General features: G+C 38.3%; 4 protein-coding genes across 4 annotated transcripts; 1 reads left to right on the top strand and 3 right to left on the bottom strand.

The window, feature by feature from the left end:
- Nucleotides 1-705: 705 nt before the first annotated feature.
- LOC146471814 (cyclic GMP-AMP synthase-like receptor 1) lies at nucleotides 706-2,465 on the bottom strand. The gene has a single exon (XM_085120839.1). The coding sequence runs from the start codon at nucleotides 2,404-2,406 to the stop codon at nucleotides 1,081-1,083; it is 1,326 nt and encodes a 441-aa protein (XP_084976965.1). The 5' UTR covers nucleotides 2,407-2,465; the 3' UTR covers nucleotides 706-1,080.
- Nucleotides 2,466-3,466: 1,001 nt separating this feature from the next.
- LOC146471813 (ubiquitin-conjugating enzyme E2 A) lies at nucleotides 3,467-10,207 on the top strand. Its single transcript, XM_085120373.1, has 6 exons — nucleotides 3,467-3,615; nucleotides 3,778-3,858; nucleotides 3,939-3,964; nucleotides 4,116-4,205; nucleotides 8,363-8,451; nucleotides 9,645-10,207. Exons 1-6 carry the CDS (start codon nucleotides 3,572-3,574, stop codon nucleotides 9,771-9,773), a joined length of 459 nt encoding a protein of 152 aa, XP_084976499.1. The 5' UTR covers nucleotides 3,467-3,571; the 3' UTR covers nucleotides 9,774-10,207.
- On the bottom strand, nucleotides 10,190-15,854 carry LOC146471812 (solute carrier family 25 member 43-like). Its single transcript, XM_085120372.1, has 6 exons — nucleotides 15,471-15,854; nucleotides 13,722-13,968; nucleotides 12,794-12,927; nucleotides 12,297-12,338; nucleotides 11,997-12,131; nucleotides 10,190-11,063 (listed from the first exon to the last, which is right to left on the bottom strand). Exons 1-6 carry the CDS (start codon nucleotides 15,747-15,749, stop codon nucleotides 10,884-10,886), a joined length of 1,017 nt encoding a protein of 338 aa, XP_084976498.1. The 5' UTR covers nucleotides 15,750-15,854; the 3' UTR covers nucleotides 10,190-10,883.
- A 1,484-nt stretch (nucleotides 15,855-17,338) lies between these two features.
- LOC146471811 (uncharacterized) lies at nucleotides 17,339-20,157 on the bottom strand. Its single transcript, XM_085120370.1, has 3 exons — nucleotides 20,006-20,157; nucleotides 18,585-18,813; nucleotides 17,339-18,225 (listed from the first exon to the last, which is right to left on the bottom strand). Exons 2-3 carry the CDS (start codon nucleotides 18,811-18,813, stop codon nucleotides 17,537-17,539), a joined length of 918 nt encoding a protein of 305 aa, XP_084976496.1. The 5' UTR covers nucleotides 20,006-20,157; the 3' UTR covers nucleotides 17,339-17,536.
- Between the last annotated feature and the right edge of the window lie 331 nt (nucleotides 20,158-20,488).

Here is a 20,488-nt window from a genome sequence, read left to right as displayed (position 1 = left end):
GAAGAGTTTCTTAAAAACGTTTGCGTACCTGTTCGTTTTCCCCTTAATGTTTACATTCACCCTTTATTTTGTTATTTCTTTGTCGATGTCGTAAAATTGCCATTACACTATCCTGAGAAAGAGATTGCCCTGAGTGAATCACAGCCTTGTTGCTGGGCGAAGGCGAAAGTTGAACAATCAGGTTGGTCTCCACCCTACAGTTCGTATAGAAGACCAAAATAGAACGCATACAAAGGCGTGCCACTGAATGGATCCTGAAGATGAAGGACAGGTTACTCCTGGTACAGGGAACGACTTTGGGACCTTCAAATTTGACCACGAGTACGAGATGGAGCACGAGTACGACTTTTGAAATTTAGTCTGTGTGGTTTAAATAACCACTTGTCACGTCAATCTTGTTTCTAGGGTCTCCTTATCTGCTGGTAAACAATGGGAAGGAGCGAGATGACTTGGGATGTGACTGATTTGAAATTTGAAAGCCGTTCTCGTACTCTGATCTGAAGATCCCTTTTATCTCTTGAAGTGCTACCTCTTTGTTATGACCGAGATATTTAATCTTTTTCCAGTAAGGCTCTTTATGGTATTTCTGCTCTAATATCTTGAAACTACGTTTCTTTTGTTAGTAACCGCCGAACCCGACTTAGCCTTTAATAATACTTACGAATACAGTTCCCGTCTTGCAGGACTAGTATGTTTCAGGCTTATTATAAAATTATGGAATGGCGTTTTTCTAAAGAAGTTCCTCCTTGTAGTTTTTCTAAGGTCACTTGTCTACATTAAGACCTTTCTTTCTGGTTCAGATTATTCAGCACTTTTGGTATCTGTTTTTGACATAAAAAAGACTTGTACTTGGACAATTGCAGTTTTTAACAATGCCGGTTCTTAAGGGTCGGCTTTAATCTGCTTATTTTTTATTTATATTATTTTAACGGGATGGCATTTTTCAATTGATTTTTGAACTCGTTCGTAAATAAAGATTGCGCAAAAGTAGACTCAACAAAAGAGCTTTTACATTGATATGTTCTGGTATAAGCGTACTTTAATTTGGGATAAAAAGAAAAAGCAGAACTTCGAAGATGATCAACCCTGAAGCAAGTCCTTTTCCTGTCCTGTGGTCTCACAAATTGTAGCTACACCACAGGCTACACACGATGGTTTCAACATTCTACGCACTCTGTCTTTGAGAATGGAAATTGTAGCAACATTCATGCATGAAAACAGGTTAGCGTTGGGTATAAAGTAATGGGGACAATTCTTATCTTCTAGAAACTTTTCCAAGCCGCGCAGAATGTCCAAGAAACGATCACCCAACTTTTCCTGTGACCATTTCAAAGGGTCATTGATTTGATCTCCTACGTGAAAAAGAACGGTTTGTAAATGATACAAAGATAATTCCCTCAATGTTTTGTCTCGCTGTCGCATTTCTGACAGGCATAGAAACAAACGATATTTTGTAGTACCCAAAGAGAGGAATTTTCTCTTTTCCTCGGGCAAAAATGACAGTTTCCAAAGGGTTTCCGGATCGCTCATAGGAAGTTGACAAGCTTTAGCGACTACATGAGATGGAGGCTTGGATTTTACGGAAAATCTACGGCACCACTCCGAAGTTGTTTTCGGAATCGAAATTGTCGGGATCAAATCCACGACCAACAAACCATCATTTATTTGCAAGACAATAGTGGAGCCTTCGCAGAATATTTCTACCGTGTCCACCCCGCTCGGAAACTCATCAGTTCCTTGTTCGATGTTGTTGTTCAAGTTTTTTAGAGCGCTCTTCATCGTTAAGTGAAGCTTAGAGCGAACAAGGCTTGCCGAGAGAAATCCGTCGGAGTCGAGACAGTCGTTCCAAGTTTCACCGTCTTCAAGTTGTAACCTTGCGAAGCCGTCTTCCTCGGCAAGATGAATAAAAAAATTGTCATTGTCATCTAAATACAAAGGCACACCAAACTCAAACCTATGACTTTCCTTTTCTATCATGTCACCGTACGTTGTCCCGTTCCGTAGGATTTCCCCAATGGTAAACCTTTCGTTGACGACTTGCGCATTAATTAACACTTTAAACACAACAGAAAAAGCCAGGCGTTTGCTCCTTTTAACTCGAATTCTCTCCTCTCTCACCTGAAGAGAATAAAATTTAGTAAGTTCGCTGGTTAACTTCTCCTCGTACTTGAAAACTTTACAGTTTTGATGTTGCTTTGGCGAAACTGCTTTGTTTAACTGCGTACAGGAGGTAAACGCTTTATGCAGATTTGCGTGCGACATGGCTTTTTTGTGCAAAACTTTTCGATAAAGATCTGAATCTGAAGGAAATCGTCGAAGATGTCGCCGAGGATCTGAAGTTACATCGAAACTTCGTTTCCTCATGGCCAACGCGCTCTTTTCTCTCCTAAGATTTTGGAAAGACATTTTAAACTTAGAAGACAGAGCGAATATCAATATTCTACGCGTGTAAACACCAAGTGTTTTAATAACCACCTGCCAGAAGCTGAATATACCAGCCTGGTCACGTGACTTCCTCCAGACGCCATAGACGTTGGCTCGGTTGAAGCTGTAAATAATAAATCAAAAATTAATTGATTAATGAAATGAATTAGTAGTTAACTTGAAAAATAGTGATCTTTTAGCTGAATACTGTCCCGAGTTAATCAGCCCACTTTCAGTAAAAACCAGTGACGGTCAGTTTGGAAGGACCACCGTGACGAAATAAAACTACCGGATCCTGTAGTAAAGGATCTAATCAGTAACAAATTGTAGAACAAATAATCTAAAAAAGAGCAAGGCTGATTTCAAGGTCAGGGAAATATATTTTCCAATACTTCGAAAGGCACGGCCTTCTAGATACTTCCCTCTGAGAAGAGCTACAAATAGAAAGATGCCCTGTTTATTCCTGCTAAAAATAATAATAATAATAATAATAATAATAATAATAATAATAATAATAATAATAATAATAATAATAATAATAATAATAACAATAATAATAAATTATTTATTTTTATTTTGTTTCTCAGCAGTCCAACAGTCAACATAAGAAGAGGAAAAATAAATTTTAAAAATAGTTAGGATGTGGTATTTATCTTTCACTGATAGGAGAAAAATAAGTCCCCAAAAATTAGATTAAAGTAAGCGTGAGTCAACGTTTGGGTATTCCTACTTTCATTATTCAAGACTAAATGTCATCACTGATTGGAAGCTGAATATAAATGAAAGGATAATGAGAATGAGAATGATGATTATTCTAGAAAGTGACGCAGGCATACTCGGAAAAAAGAAATCCGAGTGCTCCTATCAGGAGTCGAACCTAAGACCTTCCGAATGCTCTCGAAAGGATAATGCTTTGCAAACGCCTGAATCACACTTATTTTACAGAATACAGTATTCTACAATATCTGACTCAAATTATTATAATAATAATAATAACCTTCCAAATAAATAATGATTTTTTCCGGTCAGCGGAGAGAATTGCATCATCAGACGATGACACGGCAAGTGACGTCACGCCTCGTTACTTCGATCGAAATCTGCAGTGTTGTCGGTGAATTTGTGTTGTTACTCAACACTAAAATTCACTATGTCTACTCCAGCTAGAAGGCGACTAATGAGGGATTTTAAAAGGCAAGACTTTTTTCCTTACTAGTAGAACGAATCGTTCACATTTTATGGCGTCAGTTCGCTCTACAGAGGCGGCAAAAAGATACATAATCGAGGATAAGTTTGTTAAGCTAAACTGAGTTGAACATTTCGTTTCTTGAGTATTGCGTTTGTTCCGATTTCTAGGCTTCAAGAAGATCCCCCAGCTGGAGTTAGTGGAGCTCCATCTGAAAATAATATTATGATATGGAATGCTGTTATATTCGGGTAAGTGTGAAGCAAGATGTTTTTATTACAACTTCGAAACAGGCAAGTTCTAACCATTATGCTTATGTCTTTTCACGCAGCCCTCAAGACACACCATTTGAAGACGGTGAGTTTTCGTTTCTTAAATTTACGCAACTCGCTTTGTGTCCATCCATAGCATAATAAAGTGCTCTTGTGTTATTAGCTGCCGTCCTGTTCGATGTCGTTGTCATAAAAGAAACATTGATGATTAAATAAATTCTTGTTTCTCGCAACAGGAACTTTTAAATTACAGATGGAATTTACGGAGGAATATCCCAATAAACCACCAACTGTTAGATTCATATCAAAAATGTTTCACCCCAATGGTAAGTCAAGTTATAGAATAGATCCGTGGCTTCTTCTTTCATGGTTTTCAATTTGTAATGTGTTGTAATGGAGTTATTTGCGACATAGCTTCTCGAGAATTAAGTTGAGTAGCTATAAGCTTATACTGTAGTACAGTGAGCTTATAGTAAACAACCAGAACAAAAAGTCGCTGGCCTGGCAATAGTTAAACTTATATCCATTTAAGTAATGAAATATGGCTGAGAACAATTTTATAAACTTAACGAGAACAGTGATTAGTAATTACCGGCATGTGACAGTATGAAAACTGAAATTTCACCGGAAGTTCGATTCGTCGACTCAGTGAAAAAATTTCTGTTTCAATCCTTACTGCCATTATTTTGATAGAGGGTAACATTGCAACAGCTTTGTACAGATATTCAGCTATTCCAATTAACTCTGTCAGATTTTAAATTCTCAAGATTACTCGACAAGACCAAAGGGGTACTGTAGTTAACTTTACAGTTGTGAGTTCCATGTTATGCAAGGAAAAATCCATATATATTAGGCCATGATTTTTTTTCCGTAGGAGAGGGGTAAATAGGTTTGTGGATTGCCGGATTTGGCCAAAAAATTATTTAGGATTACGGATTCAATGAATAATTTTAATGGATTTACGGACACAGCATACCCTATTGCTACTGATTGCAGAGATGTACTTTCAGACCAGACGGCATTTTATTTCGGTTACGCCAAAGATCTTTGGCATTGGTTTCCAAATCACTTGGTGTACTGGCGCACAATCGTGGTCTTTGGTATAAAGTGATGTAAGACGAGGTAGAATGTGGCGTAAGATTACCGAGGATTTTGTAAACTTCTACCATTCAAATGAACTGTTGTTATCCAAAATATCCAGCATTTCTCTCCCTTTGTGGGATTTGTGGTCTACTAGGTGGTCAGCGGGCACTTGGCATAGAACTTTGAAACTCTCGGCATATCTTCGGCATGGGACGTATACTGATTAAACCCTGGCTTTTGGATACATTAAACCTTCAAAATGCATAAGTTTGTTGTGATGAATTTATTATCCATGGTGTCCTTCGTCATATCAGAGACACATACTTAGCCATGTAGACACAATGTCCATTGAAATACCTCAGATAAGTCTGTCTTTTAGTTTGTTGTTCAAGGTGCATTTTACTGGATTCTTTGTCTAGGCTCATCAGCAAGTCAAGCTGCTCAAACATTGCACTACACATGCAAGTGATCTCATGTGTTTAAAAAAATGCTGACCAGAACCATGTACATGTATTGCAATTTGCAAAACACATTTTACATGCTGCAATGCATCCCGCAACATGATGAAAAGTCTACTTTTACCATAACTTGCTACAAAAGTTTTTGTTGAGAGACAAGTTGCGAACAGAAGATGTTTAAGGTGGCTTACTACAGTTTTTGTACTGTGCGAGTCTTTGATATGCGCGCGCGCTGCCCAAAGCACGCGAAAGCATCACGCGCGAGGAAAATCACGCGAGCTTGCTGAGGAAATCCCGCGAGCACAAAAACAAAATGGCGGCTCTCGGAAAAATTTCCTGGTATTCCAGGTGGGTTTCAGAGGTGTGTTTACAGTAGCTAGATCGTGTTTGGGCTTGATAATTGAAGAAAAATGTGTTGTCTAATGGTTGCCGTTCCTTAACAGCCTTAAAGCCTTTGCAGAGTTGTGATTTTGCGCCAAATGTTTGAACATGAAGAAAGTATGCACTCACCAGTTGGAGCGCGCACGCGCGCTGGAATTGCGGAACCCGGGTTTTCCCAGAACAAGCATGCGCAATGGTCTTCTCACCGTAGGTCATAATAACTTTTTTTTTACGCTTTATTTCTCCAAATCTAGCCGTACAACCTATGTTCAAATTTTTGCTGTTGACAGAAAACACTATAAAGGAAACATGAACATTTTTTAGAGAAAATCTGTTAGAAATTTTTCAAGGAATTTTCAAATAAGGCAAAATTTCCCAATTTTGTCATTTGCCAAATTTGTCCCTGACAAAATTTCGTGTTCTTCCCTGCAAATACTTGTTTTTGCCCACTTTCCAAATCCTGAAATTTTGAAGTGGGCAATTTAGAGCCAGACAACTCTGAAAGGTGTAGTTTCCAGGCCCCCAGTAAGACTCATTCTTTTGTATTTAACACTTTTTGAGCATTCCAAATTTAATTTTTGACTCAAAATTATCTATTTTGTATTTACTGCACTAGAAAAAATGTCCAAGAAAATTGCTGTTGCGTTTTTCTTAAGTTTGATTTAAGGCGTTCTTTCACTCCAGAAAACTGTAGTAAGCCACCTTAATACATGCACAACTTCATCCTTATCTTATTTTTCAACGACATTTCATTATAAGCAACAGCATCTTAAACTGAAGTTTTGCCGATTTGGATTACGGCAAAATTGTTTGCTGGGGATCGACAGATTTGCCCACTCTCCCCTTCACCCCCCTCCAGTAGGGGAGAGCCATAGCTGAGTTTGGTGAGGTTATTATTATAAATTACTTACATCACCTTGCGTCCTTGTCATTTAGGCGTTAGTTCAAATAGCTGTATACAGTATTGTTCACAGATCCATTTGTAGTGCCCCTCAGGGTTACTCTACCTGCCTAGGGGAAACAGAAACAGGCCTCCTGACAAGCAATTGACAACTTGACCTCATATGGACATGACAAGGAAAAATTCAAACATTCACGTATTTTGGAAGAAATTTAGCAGATTTCATACCCATGTTAAGTGGCTTTTTTTCTGTTTTGCAACCAATCATGTACAAGGTATGCACTGTATAGTCAAAATGATATGATCCATTTGTTTTTTGATGGTTTGTTGTTTGCATATCTTCTGAAAATAGAATAGAATTTTGATAGCTGAAAGTACACTTGAAAAACACTTGGGAGTTCTGGCTTAATCAGTTAAGATTAAAATTTGTTATGTAACAGGTTTTTAAAATTAATTTATTTAACAAAAAAAAAACATACATACAGGTACTTTGTGCGGATACCTTACCATAGAATACATAAAAAATGCTTAAAAATACATACTAAACAGGTACAAAACAAAACCTGAAGTGCTACGTAATGGAATATTGGTGTTTTAAGGTTGTCAATGAAAGGAAGCAGCTTTTCCCATTTTTTCTTGTGGAATTCTAAGTGCTTATTTTTTTCCGCTATGAAACTTTCTATTTGATAAGTTGAACAGATTTTCGCCTTCAGCAGCATTAAAGTGGGTTTTATATTTAAGGAGCAACTTTGATAAATTTCACGTTTACCTAGAATAATTATATGATTTAATAATAAATTTTCTTTACTTATAAGTCCAAATGTTATGTCTATGCACTCAGATGATTGACCCCAAAACTATGCTCTTTTAGCCACTCTATCACCGAAAACCAAAAAATATTCTTAGATGTATCACAATAAATGAATAAATGCTGAAGGGACTCTTCTAATTTCTCACAAAAGGAGCACATAGGTGGTGGCACCAAACCCATTTTAGAGAGACTCTTGTTTGTGTAGATAATTCTATGCAGCAGTTTGTACTGAAATTTTCTAGTTTTTGAATCAAGAGTTGCTCTTCTTGGGAGAAGATAAACCTGCTCCCACTGTAAGCCATGCATAGAAAACAAGTCTTCATATTTAGACTCAGCAGTCGGTTTTTTCCTCATTTTTCCAACTAGGTTCCAATATATCTGTCGAGATGAAGCAGGAAGGGATGCCCTTTGAGAGGGATCTGTAGATCCTAAATTATTACTGGATGAGGAGTTGCGTGGCAAATTTGACTGTAATTTTAGTAAATTCATCCAGTCTTTTGGAATAGCATTGCAAATACCCATTAGAAGAAAGTACTCTGCATTTGTTAAACCCACTATTTTCATTAACTCATAAGACTTTAATTTATAATCACTAGTAAGGATATCACCGATTTTGAGTATGCCCTCGTTTATAACTTTAATTCTGTACAAAGGTCTGTCGTTTATGCAAACTAATTTGTTGTTCCAAATGGTTTCATCAAGCACTTGAGAATAAGAGGAAGGGCATGAGATATCCACATTATGAATGAATGGGTTTCATATAATGTGGAAAAATAATGTTATGTAACAGTTAACATGCAAGGGTTAAATAATAATAATTTTTGCTGTGATAATTTCTCTAATCTGCAGTTTACGCTGATGGAGGCATTTGCTTAGATATTCTTCAAAACCGGTGGAGCCCTACATATGACGTGTCGTCAATTCTTACTTCAATACAGGTTAGTTCTCAAGATGTTTGCAGTGGCTTTTTATCAGTCTTAAAGTGAGACGGGTGTCATTTGACAAAATTGTTAGTGTGGCAGATTGTTTCATTCTTACAAGTGAAAATATAATGCTACATTTCTATACACTTTTGTTTCTTAGCAATATTATTATCAGATGGGGTTGATCGTTTTTGCGGGAATTATGCTGCCAGGGTTTTGGTTATTGGCTGGACTGCATAATAATTCTTGCTATCCCGCACAATCTAAAGCCAACTACGTTTTTGCTATAACAAATATTTGGTTTGATCAACAGAGTTCATAAGGTAATTTGCCCAGTATAAAGAGATTTGAGACCTAAGGTTTCAAATGAAGGGGTGCCTGGAAAAAAGCCCTAAGTGACTTCTGATACACTGCTAGATTCTCCTTCCAAATTTTCTTGTTTTTGCCTTCGAAATAAAAGAAGAATTTGACCTTACATAAAAAGTCACATAGGGCCTTCTTCCGCGCACCCATTCAAATGTTAGCCCTTTATCAGCATAAATCCTTTTCAGTGAATCATGGATTTGTTCTGACTGTTGAAGGGCTAACGATTGAAACATCACCTGTCACATCACTTTACAGTGGCCAAATTACCTTATGAAGTCTGTTGATAAAACCAATAATTTATTATTAGTTATTTCCACTCCCTTATTGATGCAGAGTATCTACTGTTTTGCTATACTTTTGAATTTGAAATAAAGTTATCATATCAGGCTACATGTTGTAGCTTTTCCCTCACAAATTGCTGGAATTATCTTTCCCGCTGCTGCTACAAGGCAGACACCACAGGGCACAGAGATAGGCTGGCTTGTTTAGTTACATGGCAGTCTATTCCCGGGACAAGACCAGGATATTTTCATCAAGTGTGCCCTGTGGGAGGTCACACAGTCATCACAATAAGAGTTTTTTTCCCTTGTTTGATCCATGAGACTTGTTATCTTGTGTGTGTGTGTACTGACGTAAGTAGCCTCATGATAAGAGTGACTTGTTTTCTTGTGTGTGTGTGTGTGTGTGTGTGTGTGTGTGTGTGTGTGTGTGAGTGTGTACTGACGTAAGTAGCCTCATGACTAGAGTGACTTGTCTTCTTGTGCGTGTGTATGTACGTACTGACGTAAGTAGCCTCATGACAAGAGGAGATGGTTAACTAATTTTTGAATGGTTTCTCCCAGTCTCTTTTAGATGAGCCCAACCCTAATAGTCCTGCCAACAGCTTAGCGGCGCAGCTTTATCAAGAAAACAAACGCGAGTATGAAAAGAAAGTGATCGCAATTGTGGAGCAGAGCTGGATGAACAACTAAATGTTCCCTTCTGTCCTGGCTTTTTGCACACCTTATTGATTGTCAAATTCTTTTGCTATTGACTCGTTATTGCATCATGCACATGGCAAGGGTGGTAGAAAAATGTCGCAACTGTAATTTTTGGTGCAGTTGTTAAGAACTGTTATATCTTGTGAATAGCGGCAAATGTCATATGGTGTAGGTATTAAACTAAATATGTAAATTTTGCAATTTACTAGGTTTATTGAGATGATTTTGTATATTAGCAGCAAGTGTAATTTTGAAAGTGCTTTGTGTTGTTCAAACATGTATTTACTTAAGTGCTTGGTTTTTGTTTATTTGTTGTGATTATTGTTACAGTATTTTAATACCCTACAGGCTTTGTTTGAATAGTACAGTAATGTACATGAAGATCAGTGTACATACAGCAAAAAAAATAAAATAATTAAACTTTATTATGATGACTAACTTGTTGGTTTATTTACCAGTGAATGAGGGCTAATTTTGGCCAAAAATGTAAAAAAAGTGTGTGAAATTTGTGCAGTTTTATACTTTTTTTTCTTATCTTCTGTACATTGACTTGTATTCTTTTTCTGGTGATTAGAATTCTCCACAGTAGTGGAGTGTATTTCCACCACTACAAAGCAGTGGTCATTATTTTGGTTTTAACACAGAGTATTCTCTGTTCTGTCCATGATGGATCCGTACTAGGCTGACATATAATCCTTGTTTGTGTGTGTTCCTTTTATGTCTTGTAAATCAAACTGGCTTGTTCTCCTAACCTGTTTCTAATTTTTAAAATATTCAGAGATAAGAAGTTAGAACTGTCCCACAACACTTCGAAAGCACTGGACTTAAATGAACAGAAAATGCCTTGGGACCACATTTTATACATTCAATATATGTCCATTAACTGCAGTGCTGTAACTGTTGCTGTAAATGACCATTGCTAGACTCAGAGTTGATAATCAAATGATTCTGTTTCTGGACAGTTCAATGGTCACAGGTTACCCATAGTGTCATGACCCACAGGACACCAATTAAGTAAGTGACAGGAGCCACATGAAGCACAGATTCTCTGTTCTTTGACGTGTGACATTCAACATAATAATGTAGCAATGCCTATAATGGTCATCTATTGTATCCTTTCTTCTTGGAGTAATGGTAGCTCAGTTCATTTGGTGACATGCTTTGATCCACATTACATTTTGGAACATCTGAAAATGGCGACTCAGTGTAGCCGTTATAAAACAGGAAAACTCTTTTGCTGTACTCAAATGACAGAAACATGATCCCAGCATTTGGAACTATCTGTGCACAGACAAAAAAACAACAGGATTAATGGAAAATCAGTACAGTTGTTGATTGCAGTGTACAAGCACCACCTTTATGGAATAGTCTGAGCATAAGAAAAAGGTGGAGTTAGGTAAGGTGACAGAGATACAGCAAAAGTTTTAGCTTAAACACAAAACTGTTCAAGTTGCTGAACTTTCTGTTACCTGTACATGCTGCCTGTTTTACCACTTTCCTCTTAAAATTTCTCTTTAGGCACTTTCCAGTTGTCAGAACTGGCTGGCAAGATTGGTCAGTTCACAAACAGGATGTACCAATGATGTATTTGAAGGATAAGATAATTATCCCAGTCCTTCACATTTCTTCAAAATAGTGTGTACCATTTCTCAAAGTCATTATTTTTTAAAGATTTTACAACACCATTCCTTCAAAATGATGCATTTGATTTACAGTCTTGCCGGCCAGTTCTGGCAAATTGAATGCACCCTTGGTCACCCGTACTAAAGTACTAAAAATGTGCCAAGTGTTAAATTTCCTACATTCCACTGCAATACTAAGTTAAAAATAATATTGACAATACCACAACCAGATTTTAAAATGCCAGGTCACTACCACACTGCAATGTCAAAATCTATTAGAAAATAGCCTTAAACTGAATAGGATAAGCCCCCAGTCCCCTTCAGGACCAAAACCTGATAACGTGGAGCTCCTGAACAGACAAAATAAATAAGAGAGAGCTGCATCTACTGTCAGCTACTAAAATTCTTCCTTCACTCCTTGCCTTAACTGGAACACACAGCTACAAGATTTTTCTAGTTTCTAATTTTTCACATGCCTTTGTTCAATTATGTAAGAAAAAAGCCTATGAAACTATTATGGTGTTGCACAGAGAAACAGAGGTATGGTGGGATAATGTGAGGAGTATGTGTCTGGAAAATTTTAAGACCTTACCTTCAGAAGATTTGCAGTCAGACCTCTCCATAAACCAGTAATCCCATTTGCTTTTACAGTTTGCACAAAGGCACTGGTCATTCCATTGAACTCAACATCAATTCCACCTTGGTTTGGAAGAGTTTTACTTTTTGCCTGTCACAAAATAATATCTTTTAGTCTAAGTTGAAAACATGTACAATGTATTATGAAACAATTCTGAATGCACATATTTAGATCTTATATGGGACAGGCTAGGTATGTAAAGAATGAGTACATATTTTGTGTCAGTATTGTAAATCCAGGCAGCTGTACACTAACCTGTAATTTCTTCCTAATGGTGTCAAAGGGGAACGACAACGTCTGTAAAAAACAAAGTATTAATAATAAATAATTTATTGAAAGATCAGATGCATACAATACATGCAAACCATTTCCTCCCCATCCCTTCATTTTCTTGGTAAATATTACAAAAATTGTCCAAAAAATCTGAGACATTTAATATATGTGACCAGGTGATGCAATGCTATGATGGCATTAATTTTTTGGATTGAACGAAATCTTAAAAATAAAATAATATTCAAAGTTTTGAATCTTTAAATCTTAAAAAAAAATGATAATCAAAGTTTTAAACCGACCAAACTTTTACTTTTAGCTGGTGATCTTGAATGCATTAAACAGAGTTTACAGTAATTTGACCACAGAAACCTTGTCTACTGACACCCCATTTCCAAACTCTATAATCCTCAATTTAATTTTTAATGAAGAACACAGTTATTTTAATATATTAAGTGAATCGTATGCATTCATAACCTTACCTTGGCAACAGTGGCAGCCAGACATCCACTAACAAACATATAAGCAGGTGTAAGTTGGTCTCCAGGGGGTTTAGCAATGGAGCTATCTAGAATACTGTAAGCCAGGTATGAACCTCCAGCAAATGGTATCACACCTGAAATTGAAGCATAGACCAACAGTTTATCTCAAACTGTATTTACATGGCAATGGAATTTCGGACTATTCTAAATACCACTTTGGGTTTTCCTACACATAATAACCACTCTTAAATCAAATGCCTTAGTGCATATTCTTTTTCTCTGATTTATGAAATAAGAATTGAACATTCAGACCTGAAACAGGACCATAATTTACAGTATTTGGGAGGTGTAAAGACCTCAGCTAGGTTTCAAATTATCAAATTAGTGACTGGGGGCTTTTTTGGCTTAGAAATTGTCTCCTTTTATTTATTTATTTATTTATTTATTTATTATTATTATTTTTTTTGGGGGGGGGGGGGAAGGGGTGGGGTCGGGGGTCCAGCAACTTGACCTCATTCACACCTCCCAGTCTGTAGTATGTACCTGAGTACCCCTCTGGACAGTGCAGTTTGTTTCCTGGTTTGACACATGATATAGGTTTCTCCTATTTAACGGATATGCCAATAACCTTTTACTTTAGTCAGGAGTATGATACGTAAAAGTAATAAATTCGTTCTCAAATAATGTTACAGCTTTGAAAACACAAACCAACCAAAATTCAAAAAATGTTTGGGATTTCCTCCGGGAAAGAGAATGTAAAGGCCGTTAACTGAGCATTTCAAGCTGTCTATTAGCAAGCCAATTTTGACATGCAAAATGTGCCCCATTGATACCCCCCCCTCCCCTCTCTCTCCCTGAAAACAAGCCCACTTTTGTCTTTTGAACTAATATATCTGTAAGCCCAGTGCTTACTATTCTTGGTACTTACCCAAAAATGTTGGCAACAACCCTTTGTATAATGCTAAGAACCCTTCAGCTTTCCAGACTTTTCGAAAGCCATGCAATATCCCGCGATAGTGCAATTTTGAAGATGTGATATTCTGGACAATAAGCCTTGTCTTGAGCATATCTGCTGGGTAAACTAACAGGGCTGCAATAAGAGCACTTCCTGAGCCTGCCACCATCCAGGTTTTACCATTCAGGTTTCCAGGCATGTGAGGATCTTCTAGTACTGCCTGAAAGAGTAGATGATAAGGGAACTGGTCATACCAAATTTGTTCAAAGATAACCCACCTTGTATTTTTACTCCACATGATCTTATTAGTATATCAGATTACTGTACAAAAGGAGTGCAGAAGGGCATAATAAAGTCTTAAGCATATCTGCTGGGTATTAACTAACAGGGGTGCAATAAGAGCACTTCCTGAGCCTCCGATAACCCACCTTCTCTGGGGTAGGGGGGTTATCGAAGACACCACCTACCTCATGAACATTAAATTTATTGGCATTCAAATTTGAGTTGACACAGAAAAATTCAGCTTGCAAGAGTTAGCATTGCTAGTTAAACAAGAAAAGTGAAGTTTGGATCTCATATTTGTCATATTTTTCTACTGGATAGAGGGATGGCTATGCAATAAAGACATTATCTTTTGAGGTTGAGGAAAGGCGGGGGGGGGGGGGGAGGGGCAAGCAGAAACCACCATCTATTTTGTGGTGGGTGGGTCCTGTTCGAGTGGAGTAGTTTTGACTACTTCCGGATTCCCTAAGTGCATGAACCTATGATCTTATTCAGAAATCCTGCAAGACAAATTGCAAATATAATCACTGACCCACATAAAGTGGCAGGAATGTGGATCAAGCAATCAGATGCAATAAAACTATGTAATATTTGATTGTCCCAAGTGGGGCAGGCTGGGGGATATAGAATATACAGGGATGTGTGTGGTTTTTCAATAACTGAATTATTATAATTTATTTATTATTAGAATTCATAAATAGGGTATACATCAAAAACTTAATACCCTTACAAGATTATCATTCAAATGCTGGTAGAAAGGGTACAAAGGTACCTTCAGTTACCAAAAACAAGCCACATATTCCCTTTCTTTCCCGAGATATCTACTGGCAAACCGTGCGCATTTCATTTGAATGATTTGATTTGCAATGTTGTCATAACCAGCGTTTCCATTTTCAAGTCAAGCCCTAAACAGGGTAAAGAGAATAGGTACAACACGTTTGCAACTGATAGGGTCAAGGTTTGACAACCAGCTGGGTACCAATTACCCTTCTACCAAACACGGGGTGAGTGCCCAGCCTCGGGTTCATGTAACTAAGCTTATATCAGAAGATACAAGATTCTACAGTTTTGCCTTCAGTAGAGTTAATAAACCCTGACATCTTTGTGTAATGATTATTTTTTGCTTGATGCATGTTACAGACGAATTAAACCACCTGTTTGAGCAGCACATTTTTTTTTCAACTGTGTTACTTTTAGCTTGCACATGTACATGTAATAAGCTTGTTCAATTCGATCGGGGGCCGGTATTGAGTAAGCTAGGTGAACAATTAGTTGGATGGACACCTGCGATCAAAGAAAACAATTTCGCCGACATTTCTATGTCTGGACATCCAGTTATACAAGGCTAATTATGAAAGCTTCTACATGCATGAATACGGTACGTGTAAGTTAAGTCTTAAGCTTATATATGCTACGTTCGAAAGTTCGATGAGAAGTTACCAGCAGTTTGTGGAAGGCAGCAAGCTGAATAGCACTGTAGGGAACCAGCCGCAGACATGATATACCATTACCCTTCCAGAAAGCTTTTAGTCCCTCGCTCTGGTAAATTCTTCTGAACGATCTAATAAAACCATTGCGCGATTCAGGAGTTCCAACTTGAGCCAAGACTTTGACAACTTCGAGAGGAGAAGTCACAGTTCTCGAGAGCACGCCAGCAATTCCTCCACAAAAGAAACTCTGCAGAAGCGTCAGTCTTTCATCTTCTGCAGTCTTTACCATTATTATTGTCAATTAGGGCCTCGTTGAAGACGATTTAAATATTTTTCTGTTTCGCACAAAACGAGATAATTTGGCGGCCATATTTGTTTATTAGTGGCGTGAGACAATGGTAACTAGGGTCCAGATTCCTTCCGGACTGCGGCGGCAACAGAGTGAAGACAGAATTTCACGCGGTCTAGCTGTGGGCATTGCCGGCTAGGACCTCTGAACTGGTTCCTGGGATGACTTGTTGTATTCACAGGTACGAATGAACTGGAATCAGTCATTATTTAATACCTGGAGGGTAGCGGGTGGAAGGATTTTGACTCAAAACCAGCGTAAAGTACCTAACCCCGAGCCCCTCCCCTCATAAGAGACCATAATTCGTTGTACACTTCCGTCACTTTAAGGACGGTGCCTAATATTGTTACTGCGCATACGTTCTGCGCATCGCGAGATACTCAGGTTCCCTATGGGTGGTGCATACTGATACAGGAGTATTTTTGCGCGGTTTAAAACTTTACGGAGAAGGCAGAACTTAACAAATGCTTTTGGTATCTAAAAAGAAAATTGGGGGTAACCATGCTTTTTTCAGAGATAATTAAGCTTCAATTTAGGAAAAAATCCCACACAGTGGGATTTTTTTTTTTTGGCGCTTTTTAGAGATATTATTGCTCAATTATCTCTGAAAAATGCGTGGTTACCCCCAATTTTCTTTTTGGATTCCAATAGGCCTTGCTAAGATCTGCTTTTCCCGCATGGTCATAAACTGCACAAAAATACTTCGGTATTAGTAGGCACCGTCCTTTATTATCCCCGACAAACCATTTCCTGTTGGTCAATTGAAAATTACTCTTCAAACAGCTGAACATTTTTTTAAAAAAAACTGAAGTGGGTTGCAACCTCTCTTCTCCACAGAGACTCCTTCAGAATAAAAGCAAAGTCAGAAATGGGAAGAAAATAAGAGTGTGATGCAGGGGACAAGGAAAAGAGCTCTGTTCCCCTCTCTCCTCAGTATTTCACTCTATCCAGTCCCTTTTCGGTCTCCACTTGAGTAGAGGCCTCTGCAGAGGAGAGAGGTTTTCAGCTGTCTTGAGCCAAAATAGGAGTTTGCATGGGACCACACCCCTGACAAAATCACCCATTAGTTTTAATACAGGAGCCCATGACACAGAGCCTATCTCACATACTAAGCCATGGAGTCAACCCTTGCTGAGTAGATGTATTTTTAGAATGGGTCTTGGGGGACCTTTGGAACGCCCACAGTTCAAATAGCCAATGTAAGAAGATCAATGACAAGTTGTCATGCGTCTATCTTTTTGCAGTAAAAGCAGTTTTAAAAATACATCTATTTGGGAAAGGGTTGCCTCAAGGAATTGATACAGTCATGGGCTACTATTTATATTGGTTGGAGCAATAAGTACCCTGGAAACAAAGGACTTTAACTTATTTAGCAAACTATCAGCAAGAAGGAAGGGAAAAATTTGGGCTGTCACAATGTAGACTAGATTGCTAACAGTCGGCTTTCTCCAAAAAGAGACAACATTGCAGTTTGGTAATAATCTAGTTCATAGCTTTTTGCGCCTCTTTAAAAAAGACAGGAAGACAACTTGTGATGCTTCAAAGCATACTTTTAATGAGAATATACATCTGCAATAGATGAGAGTCTCTCATATTGCAATAACGTCACTTTCCGGTTACAAGTTTTTTTTGCAATGAATGACCTTTCCACAAGGCTGCCAGGTGTTATATACAAGTCTGCAAGGTTGAGGAGGTTGCACACACATATTATTAAATCCCAGATCTTTCTAGTCATCAAAACGCCAGCTGACATACAGCTCCTTGAACTTGTCAAAACCAGCCAAAACACCAGCCCCAGCCATTCCACGCAGTATGTTAGCTCCAGCGCCCTTCATCATGGACATGGCACCCTCATTTTTCAAGATCTGGACTGCACAGTCGATGGACCCCTTGTACTTAACTGCCTGGCCTGATGTCATCATCATACGCCGACGGATGGTGTCAATAGGGTAAGAGGCCAGCCCAGAGGTTACAGTAACTCCATATCCCAATATGAAGGATAGCACCAGGGAGGCATCATCACCCAACAGCAACGGTTTCAAAGTGTCGTACAGACCAAAGTAGAACCCACGGTACACAATAATTCCCACACAGGAAATTACAAAGCCCCTGTAGAGTCCCACAATGCCATCACTTGCCAGGGTCTTGCGGTAAACATCAATGAGGCCGTTGAACTGGCGCTCCGAGCCTTTACCAGCTGACTTGGCGTCGTTGGCCAGCCGGGTTCGTGCGTAGTCCAGAGAGTAAACAAACATCAAGGACATAGCTCCAGCAGCACCACCAGAGGCAATGTTCTTGGAGAATTTGGCACCATAACTATCAGTCTTCTTTGGCTTGAAGAGGGCCTTGATCTGATCTTTGAAGGCAAAGTTCAGAGCCTGGGTTGGGAAATATCTGATGCAGTTGGCCAGATTACCTGGAAATTAAAAATAACAAGTCATAAGCATGTTTTCCTTAGAATACACAACTGACTTGTACACTCGTATCTTTGCCCACAAACAACACGACTAAAATAATTTCACACATCAAAACTCACTTATTTATCCACAACATCTCAACTGGATAAAAAAGACTACAAAACTTTGTACTATGATTGAATCATGTAGAATTTTATCCAGCAGTTTGTTTGCTAGAGTTCTGGTTCATGTTTGTTTTATTATTTTTTGAATGGACCAAACTGCATGTTATAATATAGGTTTGAGAACTGTGACACCAATATTCAAAAGCTGACATATTTTTTTAGGTAATTCACACTGGAAACAGAAAAATATTTACCCCTCCAAAAGGATGCAAATCCTTCTGCTTTGTATGTCCTTGCAGTGCAATCAATAACCCCTTTGTATGGTGTATCAAGTCGACCAGCCTTGATCATTTCATCCTGGTTTTGTACAAGAAGCTTCACTCGCTCAATTGGGGCGGCAGCTGTCTTGGAGATGATAGCAGCAGCACCACTCAAACCAAAGTTCTCCACAAAGTGAAGGTTTTTCTGCTGTGCTTTGGACATCTAAATTACAAAACTGCATTAATTTATGTACCAAAGCACTCTCCAACTCTATACACTAGGTACTGCAGATTTTTTATTGATCACTCCGTGGGGGAAAGTGTGTTTGGCCATATAATTGTTAGCAGGTACTACAGCTCTATGCCAACCTAAACACATGCAAAAGAAAGAAAGGTACCGGATTTTGTCCTTTCTGGGATACCTTTTGCATCCAGACAGGCCTTTGGCCAAGTAATGAAAACTGGGCATCCAAAGATCATGTCCCCAGTAAATATCTTAAAATTATGGGAATTTTAATGATTTTCAAAAAGTGGGAAAACAAAGGATGCTCCACACCCTTCTGGCAAAAACCTTCCATGTGTTAACACTATGGCTTTGTTGTATTGTTATTACAAAATATTTTTCCTTCGGAATAAATTGGGAAACTGATTTCCCACCCTATTTTATCCCATTTCTTGCAACTGTAGACTTCCCCTCCACTTGTCTCCCACATTCGGGGTTTATCCCTCCACTTAGAAATTACTTGATGGTCTTGGCCGTCACGCAATCCAAGACGCACTGTACGCCACATAAAACGCACGACCAACATTTTTGGTTTCTTCAATTCTATTTTGCATTATTATTCTTTTTGGTACGACACCTGGCTAACTTGTAATCCTGTAAGTTTTTTTTTATTTTTTTATCTTTTGGCGTTTATCACCCGTGATGACTGAAATACTACAGCGAGACACACCCCCTCGACCTGCAAGTGACCTACAACCCAGATACTGTTTTTCTTTCTTTTTGCAAAGTTACAGATTACTTTAAGTATACTTTTTCTGTAGAATGAAGAAATTCGTACTCGCAAAACCACTGTTTGTAGTCTAAATCGAGAATTCTTATTCCATCGAACACTCGAGATCGACACACTATTTGACGCCGTGCGTCTCTCAATTTGTTCGTTCATCAGAAGGCCTCCCTTTCGTCGAATCGTCTTAAAATAACGGAGGAAGCTGTCATGATCAATATACTTATTTCTTTTTTCTGCTCTGGAGAGACTTGAAAGAATAAATAAAGATCGCTGATTGGACTTCATTCTACAGTACCAAGGCGATGTTGCACCAGCGCGCGTCCTCTCGCAAACTCCCCGGTTCCAAATTTTTTCTTCAAGAAATGAGACAACTAATTTCGCTTTGCTGCGTTAGCATATACTTACATTTTCGTCAAATCCGGTAAGTTGAACGAGACAAAATCTGTGTCCTCGTGTAGTCTATGAGACAAGTCCGTGAGAGAGAAAGAACTCGGGGAGAGCTCGCGATCAAATACTCCAAAATTACGCAATTTGCTACGTCACTAACGTAATTGACCAATCAGCGCTAAAATAATTACCCTAATAAGGGAATCTCCCCTGGTATATAAAGTTAATTGGTTAATTGATAAACAAACAATTTAAATAAATAAACAAGGCTAGAATTCTGTTCTGTTGTACAATTGTTGTTTCCAAAACATCTTTACTGTGTACCACGTGTCCAATATACATAAAGGCTGCCAATATGTCTTCTACCGTTTAGCTTTCTCCCATTAGCTGAGTTATCAGGAGTTTTGTACTCGCTATAAGGGACTTTTCAACAATAGACAGTATCTAGTCACAGATTGTTATAAGATTTGGAAGATTCCTTCTTTTCTAAGACGAAATGAC

Source organism: Pavona decussata, unplaced genomic scaffold (genome assembly GCF_977016875.1).
Source record: "Pavona decussata unplaced genomic scaffold, jaPavDecu1.1 SCAFFOLD_102, whole genome shotgun sequence".
NCBI classification, from domain to species: Eukaryota; Metazoa; Cnidaria; class Anthozoa; order Scleractinia; family Agariciidae; genus Pavona; species Pavona decussata.
Note: the sequence above shows the minus strand (reverse complement) of the source record. Positions and strands in the feature narration are given on the sequence as shown.

Bases quoted from the DNA above. Each gene is read 5' to 3' on its own strand.
- LOC146471814 (XM_085120839.1), bottom strand. From the start codon at position 2,406: ATGTCTTTCCAAAATCTTAGGAGAGAAAAGAGCGCGTTGGCCATGAGG.
- LOC146471813 (XM_085120373.1), top strand. From the start codon at position 3,572: ATGTCTACTCCAGCTAGAAGGCGACTAATGAGGGATTTTAAAAG. The intron at 3,616-3,777 runs GCAAGACTTTTT...TCCGATTTCTAG, and splicing joins CTAATGAGGGATTTTAAAAG to GCTTCAAGAAGATCCCCCAG. The intron at 3,965-4,115 runs GTGAGTTTTCGT...TTCTCGCAACAG, and splicing joins AGACACACCATTTGAAGACG to GAACTTTTAAATTACAGATG.
- LOC146471812 (XM_085120372.1), bottom strand. From the start codon at position 15,749: ATGGTAAAGACTGCAGAAGATGAAAGACTGACGCTTCTGCAGAGTTTC. The intron at 13,969-15,470 runs GTAACTTCTCAT...CTACTCTTTCAG, and splicing joins CTGCCTTCCACAAACTGCTG to GCAGTACTAGAAGATCCTCA. The intron at 11,064-11,996 runs GTAAGGTCTTAA...GTCTGTGCACAG, and splicing joins TGACTGCAAATCTTCTGAAG to ATAGTTCCAAATGCTGGGAT.
- LOC146471811 (XM_085120370.1), bottom strand. From the start codon at position 18,813: ATGTCCAAAGCACAGCAGAAAAACCTTCACTTTGTGGAGAACTTTGGT. The intron at 18,226-18,584 runs GTAAATATTTTT...TTTAATTTCCAG, and splicing joins ATTTGCATCCTTTTGGAGGG to GTAATCTGGCCAACTGCATC.